The 27,427-nt window shown below is 41.0% G+C and overlaps 1 protein-coding gene across 1 annotated transcript; it reads right to left on the bottom strand.

Moving 5' to 3' along the window:
* Positions 1 to 19,699: 19,699 nt before the first annotated feature.
* Positions 19,700 to 23,957, bottom strand: LOC116906720 (zinc finger protein 878-like). Its single transcript, XM_032909534.1, has 3 exons — positions 22,759 to 23,957; positions 22,520 to 22,580; positions 19,700 to 21,388 (listed from the first exon to the last, which is right to left on the bottom strand). Exons 1-3 carry the CDS (start codon positions 22,928 to 22,930, stop codon positions 19,732 to 19,734), a joined length of 1,890 nt encoding a protein of 629 aa, XP_032765425.1. The 5' UTR covers positions 22,931 to 23,957; the 3' UTR covers positions 19,700 to 19,731.
* Between the last annotated feature and the right edge of the window lie 3,470 nt (positions 23,958 to 27,427).

Genomic DNA, 27,427 nt, shown 5'->3' on the forward strand with positions numbered 1-27,427 from the left:
TCCAGCTTCTGGCTATTATAAATAAGGCTGCGATGAACATAGTGGAGCATGTGTCTTTGTTATATGTTGGAGCATCTTTTGGGTATATGCCCAAGAGAGGTATAGCTGGGTCCTCAGGTAGTCCAATGTCCAATTTTCTGAGGAACGTCCAGACTGATTTCCAGAATGGTTGTACCAGTCTGCAATCCCACCAACAATGGAGGAGTGTTCCTCTTTCTCGACATCCTCACCAGCATCTGCTGTCGTCGGAGTTTTTGATTTTAGCCATTCTCACTGGTGTGAGGTGAAATCTCAGGGTTCTTTTGATCTGCATTTCCCTTATGAATAAAGATGTTGAACATTTCTTTAGGTGTTTCTCAGCCATATGGCATTCTTCAGCTGTGAATTCTTTGTTTAGCTCTGTACCCCTTTTTTAATAGGGTTATTTGTCCCCTGCCGTCTAACTTCGTGAGTTCTTCGTATATTTTGGATATAAGCCCTCTATCTGTTGTAGGATTGGTAAAGATCTTTTCCCAATCTGTTGGTTGTCATTTTCTCTTAAAAACAGTGTCCATTGCTTTACAGAACCCTTGTAGTTTATGAGATCCCATTTGTCGATTCTTGATTTAGAGCATAAACCATTGGTGTTTTGTTCAGGAAATTTTCTCCAGTGCCCATGTGTTCAAGACTCTTCTACACTTTTTCTTCTATTAGTTCGAGTTTATCTGGTTTGATGTGGAGGTCCTTGATCCACTTGCACTTAAGCTTTGTACAGGGTGATAAGAATGGATCGATCTGCATTCTTCTATATATTGACCTTCAGTTGAACCAGCACCATTTGCTGAACATGCTATTTTTTTTCCATTGGATGGTTTTGGCTCCTTAGTCAAAAATCAAGTGACCATAGGTGTGTGGGTTCATTTCTGGGTCTTCAATTCTATTCCACTGGTCTATCTGCCTGTCCCTGTACCAATACCATACAGTTTTTATCACTATAGCTCTGTAATACTGCTTGAGTTCAGGGATAGTGATTCCCTCAGAAGTCCTTTTATTGTAGAGGATAGTTTTCGCTATCCTAGATTTTTTGTTATTCCAGATGAATTTGCAAATTGTTCTGTCTAACTCTCGGAAGAATTGGATTGGTATTTGGATGGGGATTGCATTGAATCTGTAGATTGCTTTTGGTAAAATGGCCTTTTTTTTTTTTATTATTTACTGCTTTTTTTTTCCTTTATTAACTTGAGTATTTCTTATTTACATTTTGATTGTTATTCCCTTTCCCAGTTTCCAGGCCAACATTCCCCTAACCCCTGCCCCTCCCCTTCTATATAGGTGTTCCCCTCCCCATCCTCCCTCCATTACCGCCCTCCCCACAATAGTCACGTTCACTGGGGGTTCAGTCTTAGCAAGACCAAGGGCTTCCCCTTCCACTGGTGCTCTTACTAGGATATTCATTGCTACCTATGAGATTGGAGCCCAGGGTGAGTCCATCTATAGTCTTTGGGTAGTGGCTTAGTCCTGGAAGCTCTGGTTGCTTGGCATTGTTGTTCATATGGGGTCTCAAGTCCCTTCAAGCTCTTCCAGTTCTTTCTCTGATTCCTTCAACGGGGGTCCTATTCTCAGTTCAGTGGTTTGCTGGTGGCATTCGTCTCTGTATTTGCTGTAAAATGGCCATTTTTAGTATATTAATCCTGCCAATCCATGAACATGGGAGATCTCTCCATCTTCTGAGATCTTCTTCAATTTCTTTCTTCAGAGGCTTGAAGTTCTTATCATACAGATCTTTCACATGCTTGGTTAAAGTCACACCAAGGTATTTTATATTATTTGGGACTATTATGAAGGGTGTCGTTTCCATAATTTCTTTCTCAGCTTGTTTCTCTTTTGTGTAGAGGAAGGCTACAGATTTATTTGAGTTAATTTTATACCCAGCCACTTTGCTGAAGGTGTTTATCAGGTTTAGTAGTTCTCTGGTGAACTTTTGGGATCACTTAAATATACTATCATATGATCTGCCAATAGTGATATTTTGACTTCTTCTTTTCCAATCTGTATCCCTTGATCTCCTTTTGTTGGCTAGAACTTCAAGAACTATATTGAATAAGTAGGGAGAGAGTGGGCAGCCTTGTCTAGTCCCTGATTTTAGTAGGATTGCTTCAAGTTTCTCTCCACTTAGTTTAATATTAGCTACTGGTTTGCTGTATATGGCTTTTACTATGTTTAGGTATGGGCCTTCAATTCCTATTCGTTCCAGGACTTTTGTCATGAAGGGGTGTTGAATTTTTCAAATGCTTTCTCAGCAACTAATGAAATGATCATGTGGTCTTTGTCTTTCAGTTTGTTTATATAGTGGATTACGTTGATGATTTTCTGTATATTAAACCATCCCTGCATCCCTGGGATGAAGCCTACTTGATCATGATGGATGATTGTTTTGATGTGCTCTTGGATTCAGCTTGCAAGAATTTTATTGAGTATTTTTGTGTCGATATCCATAAGGGAAATTGGTCTGAAGTTCCCTTTCTTGGGTCTTTGTGTGGTTTAGGTATAAGAGTAATTGTGACTTCATAGAAGGAATTGAGTAGCACTCCATCTGTTTCAATTTTGTGGAATAGTTTGGGTAATATTGGTATGAGGTCTTTCTTCTATGAAGGTCTGATACAATTCTGCACTTATCCCGTCTGGACCTGGGCTCTTTTTGGTTGGGAGACGTTTAATGACTGCTTCTATTTCTTTAGGAGTTATGGGGTTGTTTAAATGGGTTGTCTGTTCCTGATTTAAATTTGGTACCTGATATCTATCTAGGAAATTTTCCATTTCCTCCAGATTTTCAAGTTTTGTTGAATATAGGTTTTTGTAGTAGGATCTGATGATTTTTTTGAATTTACACTGTTTCTGTAGTCATGTCTCCCTTTTCATTTCTAATTTTGTTAATTTGGTCACACTCTCCGTGTCCTCTTGTTAGTCTGGCTAAGGGTTTACCTATCTTGTTATATTTTCTCAAAGAACCAGCTTCTGGTTCTGTTGATTCTTTGTATAGTCCTTTTTCTTTCTACTTGGTTGGTTTCAGCTCTGAGTTTGATTATTTCCTGGCTTCTAGTCCTCCTGGGTGTATTTGCTTCTTTTTGTTCTAGAGCTTTTAGGTGTGCTGTCAAGCTGCTGATATATGCTCTCTCCTGTTTCTTTCTGCAGGCACTCAGAGCTATGAGTTTTCTTCTTACCACAGCTTTTATTGTGTCCCATAAGTTTGGGTATGTTGTACCTTCATTTTGATTTAATTCTAAGAAGTCTTTAATTTCTTTATTTCTTCCTTGACCAGGTTATCATTGAGTAGAGCATTGTTCAACTTCCATGTACATGTGGGCGTTCTTCCCTTATTGTTATTGAAGACCAGCTTTAACCCGTGGTGGTCTGATAGGATGCACGGGATTATTTCTATCTTTCTGTATCTGTTGAGGCCTGTTTTATGATGAATTATATGGTCAATTTTGGAGAAAGTGCCATGAGGTGGTGAGAAGAAGGTATATCATTTTGTTTTAGGATAGAATAAATTTCTGTTATGTCCATTTGGTTCATGACTTCTCTTAGGCTGTCTATGTCTCTGTTTAATTTCTGTTTCCACGATCTGTATATTGGTGAGAGTGGGGTGTTGAAATCTCCTGCTATCATTGTGAGGTGCAATGTGTGCTTTCAGCTTTAGTAAGGTTTCTTTTATGTATGTAGGTGCCCTTGTATTTGGAGTATAGATATTTAGGATTGAGAGTTCACCTTGGTGGAATTTTCCTTTGATGAATATGAAGTGTCCTTCCTTACCTTTTTTGATGACTTTTGGTGGAAAATTGATTTTATTTGATATTAGAATGGCTACTCCAGCTTGCTTCTTCAGACCATTTGCTTCGAAAATTGGTTTCCAACCTTTCACTCTGAGGTACTATCTGTCTTTGTCTCTGAGGTGTGTTTCCTGTAGGCAGCAGAATGCTGGCTCCTCATTACATATCCAGTTTGTTAATCTGTGTCTTTTTATTGGGGAATTGAGTCCATTGATGTTGAGAGATATTAAGGGATAGTGATTCTTGCTTCCTGTTATATTCATATTTGGATGTGAGATTATATTTGCGTTCTTGTCTTCTCTTTATTTTGTTGCAAGACGATTAGTTTCTTGCTTTTTCTAGGGTGTAGCTTGCCTCCTTATGTTGGGCTTTACCATTTATTATCCTTGTAGGGCTGGATTTGTAGAAAGATATTGTGTAAATTTGGTTTTGTCATGGAATATCTTGGTTTCTCCATCTATGTTAATTGAGAGTTTTGCTGGATACAGTAACCTGGTCTGGCATTTGTGTTCTCTTAGGGTCTGTATGACATCTGTCCAGATTCTTCTGGCTTTCATAGTCTCTGGTCAGAAGTCTGGTTTAATTCTGATAGGTCTGCCTTTATATGTTACTTGACCTATTTCCCTTACTGCTTTTAATATTCTTTCTTTGTTTTGTGCATTTGGTGTTTTGACTATTATGTGATGGGAGGAGTTTCTTTTCTGGTTCAATCTATTTGGAGTTCTGTAGGCTTCTTGTATGTTTATGGACATCTCTTTCTTTAGGTTAGGGAAGTTTTCTTCTATGACTTTGTTGAAGATATTTACTGGTCTTTGAGCTGGGAGTCTTCACTCTCTTCTATACCCATTATCCTTAGGTTTGATCTTCTCATTGTGTCCTGGAATTCCTGTATGTTTTGGGCCCGTAGCTTTTTCCGTTTTACATTATCTTTAACCGTTGTGTCCATAATTTCTATGGAATCTCCTGCTCCTGAGATTCTCTCTTCTGTCTCTTGTATTCTATTGGTGATGCTTGTATCTACGGGTCCTTGTCTATTCCTTTGGTTTTCTATATCCAGGGTTGTCTCCCTTTGTGCTTTCTTTATTGCTTCTATTTCCTTTTTGAATTCCTTCAGCTGTTTGTGTTTTCCTGTAATTCTTTCAGGGATTTTTGTGATTCCTCTCTATAGGCTTCTACTTGTTTATTTATGTTTTCCTGCATTTCTCTAAGGGAGTTCTTCATGTCTTTCTTGAAGTCCTCCATCATCATGATCAAATGTGATTTAAAATCTAGATCTTGCTTTTCTGGTGTGTTTGGATATTCAATGTTTGCTTTGGTGGGAGAATTGGGCCCAGATGATGCCATGTAGTCTTTCCTTCTGTTGCTTGGTTTCCTGCGCTTGCCTCTTGCCATCGGTTGTCTCTGGTGTTACCTTGTTCTGCTATGTCTGGCAGTGGCTTGACCTTCCTGTAGGCCTGTGTGTCAGGAGTGCTGTAGACCTGTTTTCCTGTTTTCTTTCAGCCAGTTATGGGAACAGAGTGTTCTGCTTTCAGGCGTGTAGTCTTTCCTGTCTACTGGTCTTCAGCTGTTCCTGTGGGCCTGTGTCCTGAGTCCACCATGCAGGTCACTTGGAGCAGAAAAGTTGGTCTTACCTTTGGTCTCAGGCCTGAAGTCGCTCCTTGGGGGCTGCGTTTCTGCTTTCAGTGAGGGCAGCAATCAGAAGGGCCTGCCCTGCCTTTTCTTGGATCTCTATTCACAGGGGTCCCAGATGGCGCTAGGCATTTTCCTCTAGAGTCAGAAATGTGGGCATAGTGTAGTCTCTTCTGGCTTCCAAGGCGTCTCTGCCCCTCTGAAGGTTTAGCTCTCCCTCCCATGGGATTTGGGTGCAGGGAGCTGTTTGACCAGGTCCCTTCAGATCAGGGTGGTGTCTGGACCGTAGGAGACCTGCAGCTTGAGTGCCCTTATCTTCCTGTTCCCAGAGGCTCTATACAGTTTCCTCTTGGGCCAGGGATGTGGGCAAGGGTGGGCAGTACTGGCGGTCTCTCCTGCCCTGCAGTCTCAGGAGTGCCCACCTGTCTGGGCGGTGAGCTCTCTCTCCCACAGGGTTTGGGAGCAGACAGCTGTGGGCTGGGATCAGCGAGAACTGTTTTCCTTTAAGTAGGAAAAACCTTGGTCCATCCCATGACAGTGTGCACAAACACAAGTATTTATACCTATATTGTTCCGATCTTACCTCGGTAAAGTCAACTTCCCAGAAGCTTCCAGGAGCAGCATCTCTTTCTCTCTTTCCCTGGTTCCAATAGACTGGGATCCAGGAGTTGTAGACTGACAGGCAAAACATCTGGAGACAATATTTTGGAGGATTGAGACCAGAAAGGGAATAAACTAATTTATGTTTAAAAGAGTGGTTAGCTTGGTCTTACCCAGGTCAGTGCTTTAATGAAGTCATTTGTCAAGTTTTTCCAAGGCCTTGGGGAAGGATTATCTGGCCATCAGTGGTGTATCCCCATCCTTTTTTTGATTGAGGTGGTAGGAAGTTTTTAGAAGAAATTACTGTCCTTATAGGATGTATGGGAGAGTCAGGCAGTTCTGATGCCGGGAGGGTTATTAGTTCAAGGGCTGGCAGATGTCTAGCTGCCTCTTAGGTACCTTAATCAGTTCTTCTGTTACTTCTGCCTCTCAGAAATTTCCCTTCTGGTGTCTAGTGAAAGGAACTATATAAACATTTTTGGGATCCAAGAGGGCTAATAACGGGCCTACAATCTCCTGTCTCTTTTTGCTTTTCCTTCTGCAGTTAAAAGTCCCTCCTCACCCCCTTTTTATGGATAGCCCCATGCACATGTATGATTGCAAAGGCTATCAGTGTAAATGTTAACAGTCTTCCTTTTTCCCAGTTTGAGAACTTGTGCCAGAGCTGTCAAATCAGCCTTTGAGCAGACATAACAAAGGGGAGAGCCTGTACCATTGAACTTCTTCCAAGGTCATTACAGCCACTCTAGGAAGCCATTTTCCATTTTCTATTAAACTGCTTCCATTGGTGAACATTCCATTTCAGGGACTTCCCATGGGATATGAGTCAAGTCTGGTCTCAGCCCCTGAAGTTAGGTGATGATTTCTTGTAGAGAGAACATCTTGTGTATTGTATGGATGCATCACCTGTCAATTAAAAAGCCTACGGCCCATGGTTTAGATAAGAAATAGAGGTTGGATATCGGAGAGGCAGAAAGGATTCCGGGATAGAGCCAGGCACAGGAAAAGTCATCTGAGAAGATGTGAGGAGGACACATGGTACCTTAGCACAGATAACTAGTCATGTGGCAGGATGTATGTTAAAATAAATGGGTTATCTTTAGTTATGATCTAGTCAGACTAGAGCCTAGCTGTATATTTTTAGTCTGAGCTTTATTTCTGAGAGCATGAAGCTGGGAGGAAAAACCAGGGTCTAACTTCAACAATTTCTAGACAATCGTGTAGAGGACCCTGGATTGTCTCTGGCATCAGAGTACCTGGGTTGATGGGTGAAGAGTGGGCAAAGGTAATTTTTGGTTGGTTCAATCACATGGCTTGATAGCATGTCAGTCTGGCATTAGTTACCTATCAGTTGGGAGAGCTTTCTAATAGGCTCTCTACTGTATGGAGGAGGGGTTGTAATGATCACATGTTGTCCTAAGGTCCTTAGGAGAGCAGTGGCTACAATAATTCTCAAGTAGGCGGGCCATCTGGCAGATACATAATCTAATTTCTTAGATACATATATGGGTCACAGGATGATGCCAGAGCCCAAATCTTTGAGTTAGTACCCCCTTGGCAATGCCCTTTCTTTCATCTACAAACAGGTGGAAGGGCTTGGAGATACTAGGCAGGGAAAATCCCAGTGCTCAGGGTAGAGCTGAGTTGCAAGCCTTATCTTCTGACTCAGTCCATGGGGCTTACCTTGCAGTCCTTTAACTGTTTCACATAAGGATTTAGCAATCTCAGCAAATCCCAGAATCCATTGTCTGCAGTATCTTGCCTCCCCCAGAAATTCCTTTGCCTCCTTGCGGTTGGAATCAGTAAACCCATAGTGACCTGTTTTTGAGATACAGGCTTTTGAGATACTCCTTGAAGGTTGAGTGCCAAGTATACCGACTTGCAGTTGCTAAGTTGGGCCTTCTTTCCTGACACACCATATCCAAAGTCTACAGGGTTCCTAACACTCTTTCTAGGTCCATCTATTCAAAGGCAAAGGGGATGGCTCTGGGGAACCAGAGGAATGCTAAAGAGTGCATCTTTCAAATTCAGGACTGGATACACCTTTTTTTTCTGATGATAATATCCTAAGGATGGCATATGGGTTGGACATACGGGATATCGTCTGTCTTTCTTCGGTCCTGGACGAGTCTAAAATCATTAGTTCCTGACTTCTGCACAGGCAACAAGGGAGCATTCCATGAGGACAAGAACCAGGATTCCCAAATCCCATAGCTGGTTGATGTGAATGTTGATGCCTGTCTTGGCCTCTGTTGAATCTGCCTATGGCTTTAAATGAACAATTATTGGGACCTGGTGTTTTGCTAGCCCTGGGTTGGTTTCAGCTCATATATGGGGGCTATTTCTGCTGAAGCTCTTTGTCTTGCAACCTGGATGAGCTGGGCGCTTGATCAATGTCTGGGTTGATTGAGGAGGTTTTCCTTTCCCGGGGGCAGGGTTACAAATAAGCTTGAACCCTGAGCCATGGGTCCCCTTCCTGTGGTAAGTTATCAGATACTTACTCCTTTGTCTGGAAAGATGATTTGGGCTCTCAACTTATGCAATAAGTGACTGCTAAGGAGTTGGTATGGACATTCAGGAATAAAAATAAAGGAATGCATCATAGTACCTTTCCTGGGGTCTACTTGTGAAGCTGTAGTCCAGGGACAAGGCGTGGTCCTGATAGCCAATGCACTGAGGTCTGCCTGTTGCACTGGGTGTTGCAGAACTGAGCCCTGTATCGACTAAAAGTCAATCAGCTTTCCCTCTACTTTGAGAGTTACCCTGGGAAGGATTCTAAAACCTGACATCCTCAGTTCTCAGTTGTCCCCAAAGTTGAGGACTTTATGTTTTTGCTTTGTTGTAGAGGAGGCATTCATTTTTATAATGGCCCATTTCCTTACAATATGCACGTTGATTCTTCTGGAGTGATGAGAGGGAGTTTTCTTGTTCCTGGTGAGTGGTTTGGGCCTGGGGGCTTAGGGCCCTGTGACCAATATCTTTGGTCTTCATGGAAGGTCACCATCATTATTTTAAAGGTCTTTCTTGCCTGTTTGTCTTCCTGATTCTATTGTTATAAACTTTATTGTTATTTCTAGTAGTTTGGACAGGTTCTCTTTCTCAATCCTTAAGTCTCCGTAGCTTCTTCCTACTGTCTGGAGCTAATTGGGATACAAAAGCAATGTTAATCAACTTCCAGTTTTCCTCTGCTTCTGGGTCAATGGAAAAAAAAAAAAAACCAATACTAGGCTTTCATCAGTTGTTTAAAGAATACTGATGAGGACTCATTTGATTCTTATATAATCTGGCTGATCTTGAAGAGACGGCTCTTCCATAAGGAGTGTAATTCCCAGCACTGACATGGTGACTAACAACCATCTTTGATTGCAGTACCTAACCCTTCTTCTAGTCTCCGAGGGCGGCAGGAATATACATGGTGTACACACATACATGTAGGCAAAACATTCAAACACATAAAATAAAAAATAAAGAAAAATCAATATCCAAAATCTAACTGATGGGCTAAGGAACAGATTGGCTAGTAAATTGCTTTGCCCTGTAAGCCCCAAAGACCTCAGCTCAGCCTAAGTACCATGTGAACACAGTGGAATACTTGTAATCTTAGAAGAGGAACAGTGGAGACAGGTGGGTCCACTGGACTCATTAGGCAAGTGACCAATACACTCACTGTCCCCGTGAAAGAAACTATCTCAAAAAATTAGGCTGACAACTTCTAACCCAGGTTGACTTTTCCCCTCTACATGCATAAATGGTTATCCGTATGTACCTGCAGTGCATCTGCATGCGCACACGCACGCACACGCGCGCGCACTATGGCTAAATATGGAGGTCAAAGGACTTTAGGTAGTCTGTTCAGTGTACCATGTAGTTCAGAGATCAAACTTAGGTGGTCATGAGGTTTGATGGCAGGGACTTTTATTTATCTTAGTTTTTAAATATGGTACCACCTTGGGAAGGGACTATGAATGATTTAGCCTGAGTATTACTGTGAGCTTAGAAATCCAAGCCTGTAGTCAGTGACTGTTCACCCCTCTAAATCTGAACCTGACACCCCAGCAAACAAGGATTTTTGGCTAAGTGAGACTAAGACCTGACCTCACATCCTAGGGATGAGCTCACATCCCATCTCCTCCTTCTTCATTTGCTTTAATACTAAGAGTGCTGAAAAGGGAAAAAAAGTACAAGGCTGGCAGGCAGAATGCTAGGCTTCTTCAGTTGCACCTCTGCTGCACATGCAGTGCTATTTACTTTTCCCACACACTTACAATGGGGATACCTTAAAGCTTGGCCATTTGTGCCCACTAAACATTAAAACTGATATGGACAAGGCTTGACAGGATGGAAACAGCAAGTCAGAAAGTATGCTGGGGCCTGGGGAGCAATGAACATGAAAAGGGCAACCTCTAGAATGAAGATACTCCTAGGCTGGACTGCCTCTTGAAAACCATTAAAGTTATTTCTTTGTGTGAATGAAGTTGGCTGGAAGGATAACCTGCAGAAGGTGTGTTTTTCCTTCCACAATGTGGCTCCCAGGAAACTCAGGTCTTCTGGCCTCCCCAAAAAATGCCTTTAAACATTGAGCCACCATACAGGTCCAACACCTAGCTTTTGTCAGGGTAATTCTCAGCTGTCATGCAACAGCTTGAAAAGACAGAATGACAAGAGGCTCCTGCTTAGACTCATACTTTCCTCTCCTTGGAAGATTCTGTTATTAGAGAATACAGTATGGCAGTTCGAGGGCAGACACAAATAAATGTCTATTCACCACAGGTAAGAACCAGCATCACACCAAAGTAATGATACCACCAAAGATCAAGTTGGAGAACAATGATTTTATTGAGATTTACTTACAGGAGTATCAATAAGGGATTACTTACAGGAATAAGGGTGACTCAAAGTCAGTTGCATCACCAAAAAGTACACTGAGAAGGGGTGACCACTCAAAAAACTTCAACCCTGTAGCTGCTCCTCACACAACTTTCAGGCCGTCATAGTAGTTAAAAAATTTAAGTACTTCATTATCTTATGATTTCTTTTATATACTTATTCATATGAATAAAGTTAGAGCAGAAAAGAGAGAGATTATAATACACAGAAAATGAAATCCAGAGAATGATCTGAGGATTCTTTGAAAACATACTACAATAAACTGGAAAATTGTGAAGAATTTCAAGACATATATGAAATATCAAAATTAGGCCAAAAGTTGGAGGTTTCACAAGCCTCCCCCTCCATATATCATAGGCTATTGCGATTGTTCTTGGTTACCACACAGAACTTGACAGTAAGACCTTATTACTGAAAACACCACACATGAAGTCATAGAGCAATTAGGAAATCATAGCTTATACTGCCCTAGAAGCTTCATCCTTCTGGCTAGCTGTCATAGTGCTAGATGATGCTGTGCATGCTACCAGGGGAGAAGACCTAACATCAAGTTCACCCGACTGAGAAGCCTCTGAGCTACAATTACAGATCAGTCTGACAAGACATGGCCATGAGCATGGCGTGGATGTTAGAATAACCAACCACTTTTTGACTGGATTTCAGGCCCATTTCACACAATCCACAAGATAAAACGCAAGTCTGGCAGCATTAATGTGGAGATTTCTACTAATCTACTATTATTCTGTTAAAGGGTATGTATCTTTACCCATTGAAAATTTATCTTCATCACAGAAGATGGGCTTTGTTGTCTTTGACGTCGATGGCAATTAAGAGACTCACAATGGGTCAACATGCAGAGAGTAAGAGATTTTGAAGGGCTCAGCTCTAAATGGAGCATCTACCTACAATACATTTCTTCTCTCAAAGGACCAGGGATTATTATGGATTAGGAAGCCAAAGGACTGTGAAAGCCAGAAAGTGGATTATTACAGTCAAACAGTGTGTTCTAGATACAACAGGACAGTTGCACATACTAACTGACAACAGCTGTGACGGCATGCACAAGTTCAAGCCAGACAACTGTCCCAGCACGGAAGTGAGAGGTGTGCAGAAAGGCCCACTCCTGAGTAGTTATTGGCAATTGATGACTGCTGAGTAAAAGAGAGGCGGGTTTGTTCAGGGAGAGGCTACTCATGCCACAGAAGATAGCACTGCGCCCATGTATATACTGGAAGCACTAAGGAGACTGTAGGTTAAAAATACAAGAACAGATGAAATTGAGAACTCGAGTGGTGGGAAGGATGGAAGAATTAGAGGGAAAGGAATGGGAGTGTGTGGGCTCGATCAAAATGCATTATGTACATTATAAAATTCTCAATCAATGATAAAACAAAATAAACAGATGGAAAAACAAGTCAAGGGAATGTGAACAATGTAAAAGGGCAACAACATCCTTAAGCTAGAAATGAATTGTCTCCACAAGGAAAGCACAGGACTTGACAAATTCTCCATTGAATTCTACCAAGCTTCCCAAACGATTTCACTAAATATAAAGGGAAGAAACACTAAGTAAGTTATTCTTAAAAGGTAGTAGGATTACCATGATGCCAAAACCATGAAGGGCTCAACAACAAAGAAAACTGTAACACAATTTCCTGAATGAAAATAGAAAAAAATTTTCAAGATTATATTCTCAAACCAAGTCAACATAATAAAAACATCACCAACTATAATGGGGTGAATTCTTTGCATCTAAGCATGTTTCCACAGATATCAATTAGCAAATGTAGAGAATATAGATATTCAAGGATTGAGAGCCTCAATACACAGAGAAGACGACAATGCTCTATGTTCCCTGATGAAAATATCCTGAAATTAGGAAGACACCTCACTGTAAGAGATGTTACACATGACAAAACTAGAGCCAAGATTATACCGAACAGGAAAACTAAAAGCATCTCTTCAACTATCAGAAGTTACACCAGGTGTCTACCTTCTCTACATTGCCATAGACATCTCTTGCATTCTTAGCTGGAAAATGTAGGAAGAGAAAGGAGATAGAACTCTATGGCTTCAGTTCAGTGGTACACCACTTGCCTACCAAACATAAGCTCCTTGGTTCAACCCTGAGCACCGAGGAAAGAAAACAGAAGTCAAATGAAGCCAAATCTCTATTTATGGACAATATGACAATCTTATTAAAATTATTACTACATGTGTATAAGTGTTTTGCCTGCATGTCTGTCCGTGCACCATGTGCATGTCTGGTGCCCAGAGATCAGAAGAGGGTGTTAGATCCTTGGAACTGGAGTTACAGTTGTGAAATGCCATATAGGTGCTGGGAATCAAGCCTCAGTCCTCTAAGAGAGGAGCCAGTGCTCTTGACTGCTCCTCTGTTCATATTCTTAAAAGACCCAAAGTGCCACACTAAGACTCTTACGTCCAATTATTACTTCAAAGTAGTACAGTAAAGTCAGTATAGAAAAACCAGTATCCATTTATATGACAATGAAAATGGTGATAAAATAATTTTTAAAAAAAATCATCTTCCAAAAGTCTAAGAAACAAGTAACAAGACAAAAAGTCAAATTCACCTACAAAAGTCAAGCTGACTACATAATGACAATTTAAAACACTGAGAAATTGAAGGCTCTAGAAAATGGAAAACATTCCTATGCTCCCACATCACCACCATAATATGAAAAGGTGTAAAGTGTTCAGACCCAACACACATGCTCCCTCAAGATTCCAATGTCATTATTTCCAGAAATAGAAAACACAATCCTGTAACTGTATGAAAACCAAAATATTCCATATAGTCAAAGCAATGCTGAGCAAAAGAGCAATACTAGCTAATACGACACCGGTTTAAATTATGCTCTGAACCAGAGTGAAATAGTATAACTTAAAAACAGACACACTGAGCGATGGACAGGTATAGTACCAGAATAACCATGTCGTCACACCTTCTAATTTCAGCAAAGGTATCCAAATCATGCGCAGGATAATAAATGGCCTCAACAGGAAATCAACACTGTACATACAAGAAGATCCCTAAATTCCTCTGTCATTCTGTATAAAAGCAACACACACTATACCAAAGACCTTAACGTAAGGCCTACAAAACTTGAAACTCAGAGGAAAATCTACAGAATACATGAAGCTATAGGTGTGGACAGTGGCATTCTTTTTTTAAAACTTTCTTTTAGTATAGAATAGAGCTTATTCAGGGCATGGGGAGAGGAGTTAAGAGGGTAGTTGGGGTAGAGAAAGGCAGAGAGAGAGAGGAGTAGAGAAGAGGAGTAGAAGAGTAGAGCTGGCCATGAGCACATGGAAAGAGGGGGAAATGGAACAGGGGAATGGAGGCCGGAAGGGAGAGCACGAGCAAGAGCGGAGCAAAAGACCAGAGGACCACGCATCCTCAATCTAAGAGTTTACAGGCGGCACGGCAAACAGGAAATGGACATCAGAGGCTCATGGCGACAATGCTGACACCCAGAAAAAGAGGAAGAATGCTGTAAATCAGATGCTAGCCTCATGTATTCAGCAAATTCCAGGCCAGTCAGGCCTACAAAGCAAGAACCCATGTTAAAAACAAAACAAACAAAATAAACTTCCCAAAGTATAAATGGGAGTTAATCATCGTAAGAAGTTAAAGAGCTCATATCAAGAAAAAGGAACAATTGTTGGAGAAAGCCATAGAGTGGGGGAAAATATCTTTGGACTCTCATTCATCTGACGAAGGATTAACATACAAAAAGCTCACACACACACACACACACACACACACACACACACAACACAAGCTTAAAAACTTAAGGTACATGAAACATGTGATGAAAAAATCAGTACAAGGCAACAAAAATTACAAGTGAACAAGTAACTGAACCAACACAAAGAGAAACAATCTATTCTCAAGCAATGTACAAATAACTAATAAATACATGAAAATTCTTAATACAATTACCCCAGTGTGAATAGCTATCAAGGAACCAAACTACAACACAAATTGGTGAGACTATTACAGCTGCTCTTGGAAATGAGCACTAGCATGGTCACTCTAGAAAATAGAATTTCATCAAAAATCAAAATATACTATCTTATGATCCTGCTGTACTATTGTTTGGTATACAATATACTAAGTCAGAGTATACTAGAAACACTTGTACTTGCGTTCCTACACAATTCACTGCACTCGGTTATAGAATCAGCCAAAGTGCCCATCTCAGCCTAAGTGCCCATCAATAGATAAACTAATTTTTTTTCAATTTTTATAGACTAGGTCACCAAGAACTGTTTGTTATTAGCAGGAAACTGGAGAACAATATGTAAGTGACGACTCATCTCCAAATGGTGTTCCTTCTATACAAAGCAGAGTCTAGACTTTAACTAGAGAAATGAACCTCTAAGTGAGTCTGTTTGGGAGAACAGAACCACTAGGGAGAAGAAAAAGAACAAGAAACAGTGATATGGTTAAAGTACATGGAAACCTGGGTCACAATGTCATCTGAAAACCTACAGCTTTGCCGGCATACAAGCTAACAATTTAAAAAAAAAACGTTTAAATAAAAACGTTCTATACAAAGAAAAAGCCCCTTTTTCCAACTTAAGGAAAACAAAAGTTTGGGCAAAATTGTTGTTGTAGACATCTAAGGTGTGATGACCACTACGTTGAGTGTAAAGTGCTTTTCTTGTATTCTCACTTTACTTAGCATAATGTAATGTTAGGGAAACTCTAGGCACACCTATATATGTGGACGAGTGCATCCATCATATTATAGTAAATGTTAGTGTTTATATAGAAACTAAGAAATGCAAAAATGATCCAGAACACTATTGTTTACCTCACAAAGCAAGGTACATCTTCTCCCTTGTCCCAAGCCTCTACCAGTGAGCAATGTTCCTTAATGACTACAACAGAAAAGCATTCTAAAAGGACACCTTAAGTTAAAACTGTAAAACATTCTGATTCATGAAATAGGAAAGTACCTTCTTCTCACTGGTGGACTAACTAGCACATCTCACGACTTCCATCTCCCTTTAATCCAGCACTCAGTCTTCTGGATAACAACCGTTGTGATTAGAAGAGCAGAACTATAGTCAGCCCTCAGTGCATCCAACACAGGGGACACTGAACTACAGAACCAATCCCTGTAAGACTTCCAAATTAAAACGTTAGTTTTGCCTGAAGCAATATGGAGAATCCTTTTATAGATGAGCCACTCACTTACCATGTATACAGAGTAAATTTATTGAACACATGGTTTTAGTAAGGCAGTACTACCAATATATCTCTTAGTGTAATAACTAGAGAAGTTACAATGAAAATGAAATACACATGAAAAGCAAATTTTACACAGTAAAATTACATAAAACACACACACATACACTAATAGTTCATGACTTAAATAAAAATTAAGCACAAATTGACAATAATCTGGCCTACTTAGGCTAGCCAAGGCCATGAAGCATGACACCATCTGAAAAAACAAAACAAAACAAAACACCCTATAAACTAAGTTCCTGCCATCCATTCAGCTCTTGGCACCAACAGAACATGACTGCTCTCAACTTTGGTCAGAAAAGCTTCTTTTTACAGTGGACAGCTGTCAATGGAGTGGTGCACAACTGGTCAAAGGGCTACGAAAGAGACTGAATGTTCACCTCTAAATGAGACAGCTATATTAATCTCTGCCATCAGCAAAGCTCAGCGAAAAATCAAAGAAAAAGCAACAAGAATAGAAGAGCCAGAGGGAAGGAGGAGTGCCGTGAAATGCTGGGGGTTTCTGCTGCTTGTGTCTGACGTGAGTACAGTAACCCTGAACTCAGCAAAGGTGACTGCATGCACAAGCCCTACATTGTAAGATTACACTGTAAGCCAAATCCCAGCATGTCCCTTACTGAGAAGCTACTGACAGTGAACATGGGGACGGAGAATCACTTGTGGAGATGTAAATACTGGCAGGTCACCCATCCTCTAGTGGATGCTCCATACTCATGCATGTATGAGTTACACTAACTAGACTAGTAGGTTATTGTTAAAGACAGTTAAGTGGGGGTGGGGGAGAAATAGGGAGGGCTGGAAGGAGAAAGCAGTGGATACACATGGTTATCTTTTATTGTATATGTATATGAAACTCTCAAAAGTAAGAAATAAGCCAACTTGGAGAATGGTCTGACCTATGATTACAATATACTTATACCTACCTTCTGAATAGGAAAAACAAAATCAACCCTAACATTTGCTATTCTAAAACTATTTTGAAAATACTTCAAAGCAAAAAGAACACATACTCAGGATTGTGAGAACACATCAGAGAGCAACATAAACAAAAGAGACAAAATCAGTTTAAAACTGGCTTAGGTCTGAGGAGGTGGCTGAGTGGGGAGCCCACTTGCTGTGCAATCATGAGGAATCAAGTTTCATTCCCTGGGAATGACTGAGTACATCTCTAGAGAAAATATCTTCAGTATTGTACCGGTCAATTAAAAAGCCCATGGCCTATAGCTTAGGCAGGAAATGGAAGGTGGGACATCCAGGAGGCAGAAAAGATTTTGGGATAGAGCCAGAAGCAGATTTGCCCAGGAAAATGTGACTAGACAGGCGCAAGGTACCTCAGCACAGGTAACCAGCCACATAGCAGAATGTTAGATTAAAAGAAATGGGTTGTCTTTACTTACGATCTAGTCAGAAAAGAGCTTAGCAATATGGCTAAGGTATTTGAAAATATATTTTGAGTCTTATTTCTGGGAACATGAGGCTGAAAGGAAGAACCAGATCCAACTTCTACAGTGTCTCTATACTCAACAAGAGTAAAGAAATGCTTCTGCCGGCTACCTGCCCAGCTCCAGGCTCAGTGAGGGAATAGAGTGATAGAGCAAGATACCCAATATATTACTTTGTTCACTTTGTGAGCACCACCAACCATACCAGCAACACACAAACAATGCCCCCCAATGCACACTCATCCACGCACACATTTTTTTCATGAAAAATGAGCGTATACACAAAATGCTTATAATCAGCCAAATAAAACCAGTAAGACTATTCCAATATTCACAAAGCCATTTTCTTTAACTACCATTAAACATGATTGAAAAACAAGACATTTATGCAGGGGCTTGAGGGACGGATGAGCAGTTAAGAATACTTACTGTTCAATCATGAAGACTAGGATTTCCATCCCATGACACACATCAAACATGTCACAATGTCTGCAATGCATCTCCAAAGCATTCTAGCCTCCATGGGCACATGTCGACATATGCTTACATGCTCGCACACAAATACTAAATGCTTTTTAAAAATATTTATGTGGAATGGCAAACTTCAAATATCAATTCACCAATGAATCCAACATAATTTACAATGAGAAGCATCTACCTTATTTGATACAAAAAGACCTCACTCATTAAATTAACACGTGATTACTTTAAGAAATCTCACAAATGTAATAAAATGTACTTTCTATTCCTGTCAGCTTTTTTCATATGTAGGTCTTACTGGTTTGCAGTTCATGCGTTTAAGCTGCCATTCCACATTACTCAATGCTCTGCTTACTGCTTGCTTCTGTAGAGTAAATTTAAAGACAAGGCAAGAGATGGACTCTTAAACAGGAGCTAATGACAGTGAGTGTGGAAGCACGCATTTCATTTTAAACATTCAAAAGCTACAAGCTGGAAGATTAACAGTTTCCTGTCAACCTGGGATACACAATAAAGCTTTTCTAGGGGGAAAAAAAAAACTACAAAAATATTTAAGTTTTATTTTTATGTGTACAAGTGTGTGAGGGAGGAATTGATCTCCTGTAACTGAGTCACGTGCAGTTGTGAGCTCCGTGACATGGTGCTGTGAAGCAAATGCTTTTAAAGGCTAACTCATCCCTATAAGCCCCTGAAATTTTTCAATAAATACAAATACTATACTGATAACATTCTCTTCAGAGTATGCATTTCCTGGATCATGCTACAAAAAATAATAATAATGTGTCCAGTCCTTCATAATACTGACATTTATCAGATTAAACATAAAAAAAATTCAAAGGACTTTTCCTTTATTCGCTACTGCTCTAGATTTTTCAATGTTTTTCAACAGCAAAGGTTTTCATCAGGTATGTGTTTCCATCTGTGCCAAATGAAACCGTGAACATCTCTTCTGAGAAGATTAGCGCTCCGTATCAAGTTCTTTCCTTGTGTGTTCACTGAACCAAATGGTGTTCATATAGGTTTGTCCTGATAGGAATTCTCCCCATGTGCATTCTTGTGAGTTCTATGAAGCTGATAATGAGAGTTCACAAATCCTGTTCTTAAGGTTTCCCTACAGTAGGTTCTTTCATGTCTAGAAGAGGATGTGATAACCCAAGACTATCCAAGATTGCCTATACATGAAGGGTTTCTCTCCACAGTGACTCGTTCCAAGTATTCAGAGGGAATAGGGAAGCAGAGAAGAGCTTTTCTACAACACCGCATACACATACATAAAGTCTCTATACAGCGTGAGTTTTCTTCTGTCTCCTCCAAGATCTGGGACTACACAAGGTTACCATACTGCGTGTAGTCACAGGCCCATTTCTCTTTGATGTACTTCAAGGAGCTATAAGCTCAAAAACTATTTGTATATTTCATTATTTTTTTAAAAAAAGATTTCTTCTCAACGTGACATCTCATGTGTTTCAATGAAACAAACCAAAAGGTTTTTCTACATTGCTAACACAAATCCAGTCTTTTTCCAGTATCATTTTGCTTTTTCTATGAAAGCCACCGAGCACAAAAAAAATAAAAATTAAAAAAAAAAAATCTCACATTACTAAAAAACACTGGAATCCAGGGTAGTGTGAAGTAATTCATGTCTATGTAAATGGTTCAACGTGAAGAAGGGTTTCCCACAGTACTTACAATTGAAAGGCTCATCGTCAAAGTGCAGTTTTTCATGCACCTGCAGATGACTGTCATAAGGGAAAGTTTCCCCACACTGTTTGCACACATGGAGCTTCCCATCAGTATGAGTTTTTTCATGTCTCTGAAGGGAATAAGACCACAGGAAGGTTTTCCCACACTGCTTACACTCATAGGGCTTCTCGCCAGTGTGGATTCTCTCGTGTGTCTTCAGTGACCTCGAAGAAGTGAAGCTCTTCCCACACTGCTTACACACGTAGGAAACCGGGACAGCGTGAAGTGCTTTATGCTTCTGAAACTGACTCCACAGCACGAAGGCATTCCCACATTGCTCACAGATGTAAGGTTTTTCATCAATGTGAGTTTGCTCGTGTTCTAAAAGGTCAGTAGAGCTAGCAAAGGCAACCCCACACTGCTTGCATACATAAGGTTTCTCCTCGGTGTGAATTTTGACATGTCTCTGAAGGGAAGCAGAGCGAGGAAAAGTTTTCCCACAATGATTACACACATAGGGCTTCTCACCAGTGTGGGTTATTTTATGTCTCAAAAGTGAATTCAACCGAGTAAAGCTATAACCACACTGGTCACACACATAGGGTCTCTCCCCAGTGTGAATCCTTTCATGTGTCCTCAGGGACCCAGAACAAGTGAAGCTTTTTCCACATAGCTTACAAGCATAGGGTTTCACACCACTGTGAATGATTTCATGTTTTCGTAATTGAATCCAACGCATGAAAGTGTTTCCACACTGCTTACATTCATACGGTGTTTCTCCAGTGTGAATTCTTTCATGTATTCGAAAGGAACGGTAAGTAATGAAGGCTTTGCCACATGGTTTACACACGTAAGGTTTCTCTCCTGTGTGAATTCTTGTATGAATTTGAAGAGAACTGTAATGACGTAAGGTTTTCCCACAGTAATTGCACACAAAGAGGTCCCTAACAGAGTGAGTTCTTTTATGTGTTTTAAGGGAACGAGAATGAGCAAAGGTTTTCCCGCACTGCAAGCACACATAGGGCTTCTCCCCGGTGTGAATTCTTTCATGTGTTTGTAGGTAGGTGGGAAAAGCAAAAGCTTTCCCACACTGCTTACAGATATAGCATTTCTTAGCACGATGACGTCGTTCATGCCTTCGAAAGTACCTGGAGGAACTGAAACATTTCCCACACTGCTTACACTCAAAGGGCTTGTCTTCATTGAAAGTCTTTTCAACATTTTGACCATATCTATAGTCTTCATCACATTGCTCAGTTTTAAACAGTCTCTGTAGAGTGTAAGTATTTTCATAGTTCTCAAATGATGTGAGAGAATTGGAGGCTGCCCCAAGTTGCTCTGAACTGTACAATTCCTTTCCGTAGTCCTCTTCGTATGACGCACGCTCTGTGTCAGGCTTAAGGAGCACACTTAGAGACAAATGGCCAATGACTACTGTTGCACACCCACTGTTTTCACATATGTGCACTCCTTGTAAGGAGTTCTGGTTTACAATACTGTGTGTAGTGAAGTCGAAGATTTCTGCACACTGATGGTCATCTTTACAGTCATAGAGCCCCTCCACCACTTGACCGCTGTAAGAAAGCAAATGTGCATCACTACCACTTTAACCACTTACCAGTAGAAACGCTGGTTCTACGCTGTCGGAATTCTTTAGCACAGTTACCTGAATGCTCAGCCACTCCGAGGACAACTCTAACAAAAACAGTGGTACTCACAGGTGGCCGTTACAGCACCTGCACGGGTCTAGCAAACATGTCTTACATAACATTAAAATATCTATTTCAATTCTTGATGCCATCTTGGCACTGGGGGAGGCCTGCTCGTAAACAGGATGTCTATCAGCAAGTTCTGTCTCAAAGGCTGCTGTGCAAGGCCATTTTTGCTGGCCACCATAAGCAAAGGCACGCAGCGCTTCTTACAACCTAAGGACTTTATGCCTGGGAGGGAAACAATGCTACTTAGGTAAGAGATGTGCTTATGTGCATAAAGAAACCAAACCAAACCAAACCAAACCAAACCAAAAGTGACTCTTGGAGAGAAAAAAAAAGAGTAATCTGGGAAGAGGTATCAAGTCCATGAAACAGAAGCATGCTTCATATTGAATTCTGAAGAAAAATTGCTACGAAGGCTACTGGAAGCCAAGCATGGTAGCACACATCTTTAATCTTAGCACTTGGGAGGCAGAGGCAGGTGGATCTCTGAGCTCGAGGCCAGCCTGGTCTACAGAGTGAGTTCCAGGACAGCCAAGACTAGACAAAAAAGTACTGTCTCAAAAAAAGAAGAAAGATGGCCACAGAGTCCATTTGATGCTATCCCCCCTCACAGAACTAAACTAAACTAAATAAATAAAGGTGGGTGCTTACAATCACATTACATTCTCAACTACTGGAAAGTCCACAATGAGATTTTTGATGCTTAGTCCAAGCTGTAAAAGAAATCTGATTTCCTGTTATGAATACTGTATGGGGCAAAGTTGGTACATATTAAGTATGACAAAAATCACTTTGGGCATAATGGTGTTCCAGTTATTTCCAGATTGGAATCCTTGTAACACTTTCAGGATGTCTGAAATTTCCAGTGTTGAAGAAAATTTCCTGAGAGTAGTTGAGCTTGAAACTGGATACCTCTGTCCTTTACTACTTTATAAAGTGTACAAGTACACAACCCTAAGGACTATGGCTGTCTCTTGAGGCCTGTATTACCTTAGTTTTCTCCAGGAATTTCGGTATATATTTTCAATGATATGGTGCTCCAAACTGCTTCCTAAAATACAATCAAAGTAGAATCACTATAAACTATGACAACATAGTAAATACATTCAAAATTTGCAGTATAAAGTGACCCATCTCAAGTATCCGTTCAAATCTCTTTACCATATGTAAACTCATGCAGAAGCACGTTTCCTTTGATTGACTGACTGAAGGGATGACGACGTACTTACCTATAGAAGCCAGGTTCCTCAAGGTTTCCTGCATCACATCTTTGTAGAGGTTCTTCTGGTTTGGATTCAGCATAGCCCACTCCTCCAGGGAGAAGTTCACAGCCACATCCTCAAAGGCCACTGACTCCTGAAAGAGCCCATATACATTTCCACAAGGAAGTATGAGTATCATAGTACTAGAGATCTAAGCTTAGTTCATAAGAAATTGGTTAGATACAACACTCTTCATGTTTAAGTCATATCCTCGTCATCATACTCAGGTTTCATACACACTAAGAATCTCTCACACAGTAATTCTCAAAGTAGATTGGAGCCATCCGGTAAAGCAACAACAGGATAGGACCATCCTTGTTCCAATACATTGTGCTAACTTCTTGCACATTGGTCCCTGCAGCATTTACAATTAATTCTGATTATCTAAAGCACCAAAACACAGTCAACACCAGCTGTCCCAAAACTGCAGTCTCACACATGTAGAAGAAAACAGCTCTAATTCTCCTGGTATCCGCTCTTCGGATTCCTCGCCCACCACACCTGTACAGAAGGGAGCAGCTTTCCAACAGTTGGTGTCCATCACATGCTGCTTTTATAACACCTATTTTCTCTCCGATTCCTGTAATGTTTTACGTGCTCATCAGATACAGGTTAGAACGCAACATATTCAGAGAACAGGGGGATTAGAGAACTAGCACTTATCAGCGGTTCCTGATAAAGAGACACAATGTGATCAGGTACCTCAAGCTCTTCCTGCAATGCCTTTCCTGCCATGATGGTCTGTATCCTTAAACTGTAAGCCAAAATAGCCTAGCCTCCCTTACGATTTCTTCTTAGGTGGACTGCAGAGATGACTCACTAATGAGGAACACTTCCTGCTCTTGTGAAGAGCAGTATGCAAAATGGCCAGTCAGTCATTTTGGAAGAACTAGAAACTCAATAGAAAACATGCCCCCAGTGCCAGGCATAGTGCCACACACCCTTAGTCCCAGCATCTGAGAGGCAGAAGTAGATGGCTCTCTGTAAGTGTGAGGCCAGCCACATCTACATAGTTAATTTCAGGTCAGCTATACAGTGAGGACTATATAGTGTGACCCTGTCCTGAGAAAAAGAAGGAAAAAATGCCCCCAACAGACCGGTCCATGGACAGATGTGCTAGATCTTTTCCTGACTGATGACTGATATGGAGGGGTCCAGATCACTCTGGATGGCGCTACACCTGAGCAGCTGGTCCTCTGACCAAACAGGCTGCACAAGCCTCAGGGAGCAAGGTAATAAATGAGCAGTACGCACTCTCCCATGGCCCCCGCCATCAAGTCCTGCTTCCAGGTTCCTGTCCCATGGACTGTGATGTGGAACTGTAGTCTGAAATAAGTCCTTTCCTTCCCAGGTTGCTTTTGGTTATAGTATTTACCACAGCAATAGAAACTCTAACCACATCACATGACTCACAGCCACCTGCACCTCCAGTCCCAAAGGATCTGATGTCTTTTTCTGGCCTCTGTGAACATTCTCCATTCTCATTCTCATATTCTCTCTCTCTCTCTCTCTCTCTCTCTCTCTCTCTCTCTCTCTCCTCTCCCCCTCCCTCTCTCTCTATGTGTGTATATATATACATATATATACATATATATATATATATCCCTCCCCCACACACACACCCCAAAATAAATCTTAAAAAACAAAACAAAATTAAAAAAAAAACAAACCACCTAGGACGCGAGCCTGTTGTGGCACAGCTGTGCGTGATTATCTAGATCACATTTCTTGACATGGGAACGAGCATCTGAAGCATGGGTAGCAGCAGTCCCTGAGCAGGGGCTCGTACTGTAGAAAATGAAGGAAGGGAGCTAAGCACCAGTGTTCATTCATTACTCTGCTTCCTGCTGTGGGTAATCAAGGCAGTGATCCAAACTCCTGACAGCGTGACCTCCCCGCCATGGAACTCAGAAGGAATCCTTTTTATCACAGCAACCAGGTAAGAAACTAAGTCAGAAAGCTGGTACTGTATACTGGGGCTGTTATGTGATATACATGACCACCTTAGACACTGTGAGAGGAACATGGAGAAAATTGGAATTTGGCTTAGAAAAGCAGGGCTTACTGAGCCATGGAAGCATGGAAAACAACAGTGCTGAGAGCGGCTGTAACTGATAAACCTATCAGTGTCACTGGAGAAAAATGTCCTGGGGCACAGTCCAACAACAAGGTGGCCTGAGGGCAAAGCCAGAGGCTCCAACCTGAGGTGGCAGTAGAACTTGGCCCTGTCACCCACATGGTGATAGTTTTGAAGGAATGAAGGACGCAAGACAGGGAGGCCATACAGAACAGCTGAGGCCAGGTACCATTTGAGAGTCCGAGCTCCTGTAAAGTGACCCTCAGGAGTCACTGGGTGGAGTTCTCAAGATAAAGCCTAAGTGACCCTGGAGACCACAGGATACTGGAGATGCCAAGACCTTGAGATGTCTGCCAAGAACAGCTACAGGCACCGAGAGGAGCCAGTCCAAGAGACAGATTACATGTGCTTCAGGTGGCAGGGCTGGAGTTATGGGGAGATAAACTCAGTTTCATCAGATTTAGATGCTGGGCACAGAGATGTCGGCTTTGTTGTTTGCCTCACTGGACTTGTGTCTTGCTTTGGTCCAATCATAATTTGCTATGCTCCAATCCTTGCACTTTACAATCGGAATGTTGCTCTGAGTCATTGATATTGGAAGTATATGGGGCTGCAGAGTTGGCTCAGCAATGAAAAAAGCACTGGCTGCTCTTCCAGAGGACCAAAGTTCAGCTCTCAGCACACCCGGCAGCTCCCTCAGTCTGGAACTCTAGTTCCCAGGGGATCCTACACCCTCAGACATACGTGCAGGCAAAACACCAATGCACACAAATTATAAATAAATAAACGTATATATTAGAAATCTGTAACTTGTTTTTCACTTTATAGAAGCTCACAGGTAAGACACTGAAATTTCCAATTGTTTAAACAAACTTAATGTCTACGAGAAGTTTCTAGTATTGGGATAAATGCATATTACACTCACTCTCACTCTAAGATGGCCATCAGTCATGGACATAGGGGGTCAGGTCGACAAAGACTGAAACTGTGATGGTAAATGTTATCAACTCGACAGCCTGTAGAATCACCTATGAAGGGTTACCCAGACTGGGGTTAGCCTTGGAGAATGTCTCTGAGAGATCATGTTGACTACATTAATCCCTATGCGTGTGCGTAGGATCATCCCCTAGGTAGAGGACTGAACATACTGAAGACCGTGTTCTGCTGACTGTAGATGATATGAGCGTCCACTTCACATGCTTGTTGCCCTGACTCCCCTACCATGGCAGACTGTACTCTTAACATGTGAGCCAGAACAAACCCTTTTCTCCCTTAACTTGTCAGATTTTTATTTAATCAATACTATAGGGAAAATAACTAATGAATATAATATAATCTATTTTACCAAACATAGTAGTTGGAAATAAACGTCAAACAGTTATTTCTTATTCAAGAAAATAAAAGCTTGCCTAACTAGAGCTACAATATTCACAGCACTAAGGTATCAGCACAGACTTAGACAATACACTGCATTCAGGAAATCAGGCTTTATCAGCAATTCTGAAACAGAACAGCTGACTGTTGAATAGTTTCCATCAGAGACAAAAATCACCTGAGGCGAAGATAAACTGCCACAAACCTGGAAATATGCACTATATCTTTCTCCACCCCACGGACAACAACCAAACATTCAGTCTTAAAAGTCAGTCAGTCTGACTAAAATAATGGATGAACTGAGACAGGAAAATGAAGGTTCACGGCTACTCTGGGTTATATATGTGACAAATAAGCCTGAAGCAAGACTTTTGGGACACACACAAAACAATTGCCTCCTCCCAACAACAAAACCCAAAAAACAAAGACAGTAGGCCTGCCAAATGGGCGGATCAGCGGGTAAGGCTGTGTGCTCTACAGATCTGGCAACTCAAATTTGACCCCCCAGAACCCACATGGTGGAAGGAGAGAACTGAAGCTGTTTTCTGAGTTCCACACAGGTCACAGAACATAATAAATACACTCAAAAAGGAAAAAAAGCAAATGAAAAAACAAAACCAAAAAAAAAAAACCTCAAAAAACCCAAATGACAAAGTCTGTCCAAGCTCAGCAGCAAAGCCTTATCGTTTAAGAAAATCTTGATTTGCTCTACTATATCATAAATGTAAATTGATTTTAACTCTTGTTTAAAAATAAGTCAGTTTATTTGTTGTATCCCTATGTCTTATGATACTGAAAAAGAAAAACCAGTAAGTGGAATCCAGCAGGGAGGAAAAAAATGCATGTAAATGTCAAAACATATATAAATGAGGATGTATGTTTTCTTGTTTACATATTAAAAATCAAAATTAAAAATTATACACACACACACACACACACACACACACACACACACACACACACACACACACACACAAAATGCCTACAGGGACTGATGGAAAAGGGCTGAGGAGAGACCTCCACTGCCATGGTACACGGTGGAGTTGAAAGGGCAGCTTCCAGGAGTTGGCTGTCTCCTTCCACCATCAGGTCTCAGGGATTTACTTCAGATGGTCAAGCTTGGTGGCAAATACTTTTACCAACCAGGTCAACTCACAGGCCCTAAGGATATATTTTTAGTAAAAA

Source organism: Rattus rattus, chromosome 1 (genome assembly GCF_011064425.1).
Source record: "Rattus rattus isolate New Zealand chromosome 1, Rrattus_CSIRO_v1, whole genome shotgun sequence".
Taxonomy (NCBI): Eukaryota; Metazoa; Chordata; class Mammalia; order Rodentia; family Muridae; genus Rattus; species Rattus rattus.

Bases quoted from the DNA above. Each gene is read 5' to 3' on its own strand.
- LOC116906720 (XM_032909534.1), bottom strand. From the start codon at position 22,930: ATGATACTCATACTTCCTTGTGGAAATGTATATGGGCTCTTTCAGGAG. The intron at 22,581-22,758 runs GTAAGTACGTCG...ATTGTATTTTAG, and splicing joins GAGGAACCTGGCTTCTATAG to GAAGCAGTTTGGAGCACCAT. The intron at 21,389-22,519 runs GTAATACAGGCC...GCTTTCTTACAG, and splicing joins AATTCCTGGAGAAAACTAAG to CGGTCAAGTGGTGGAGGGGC.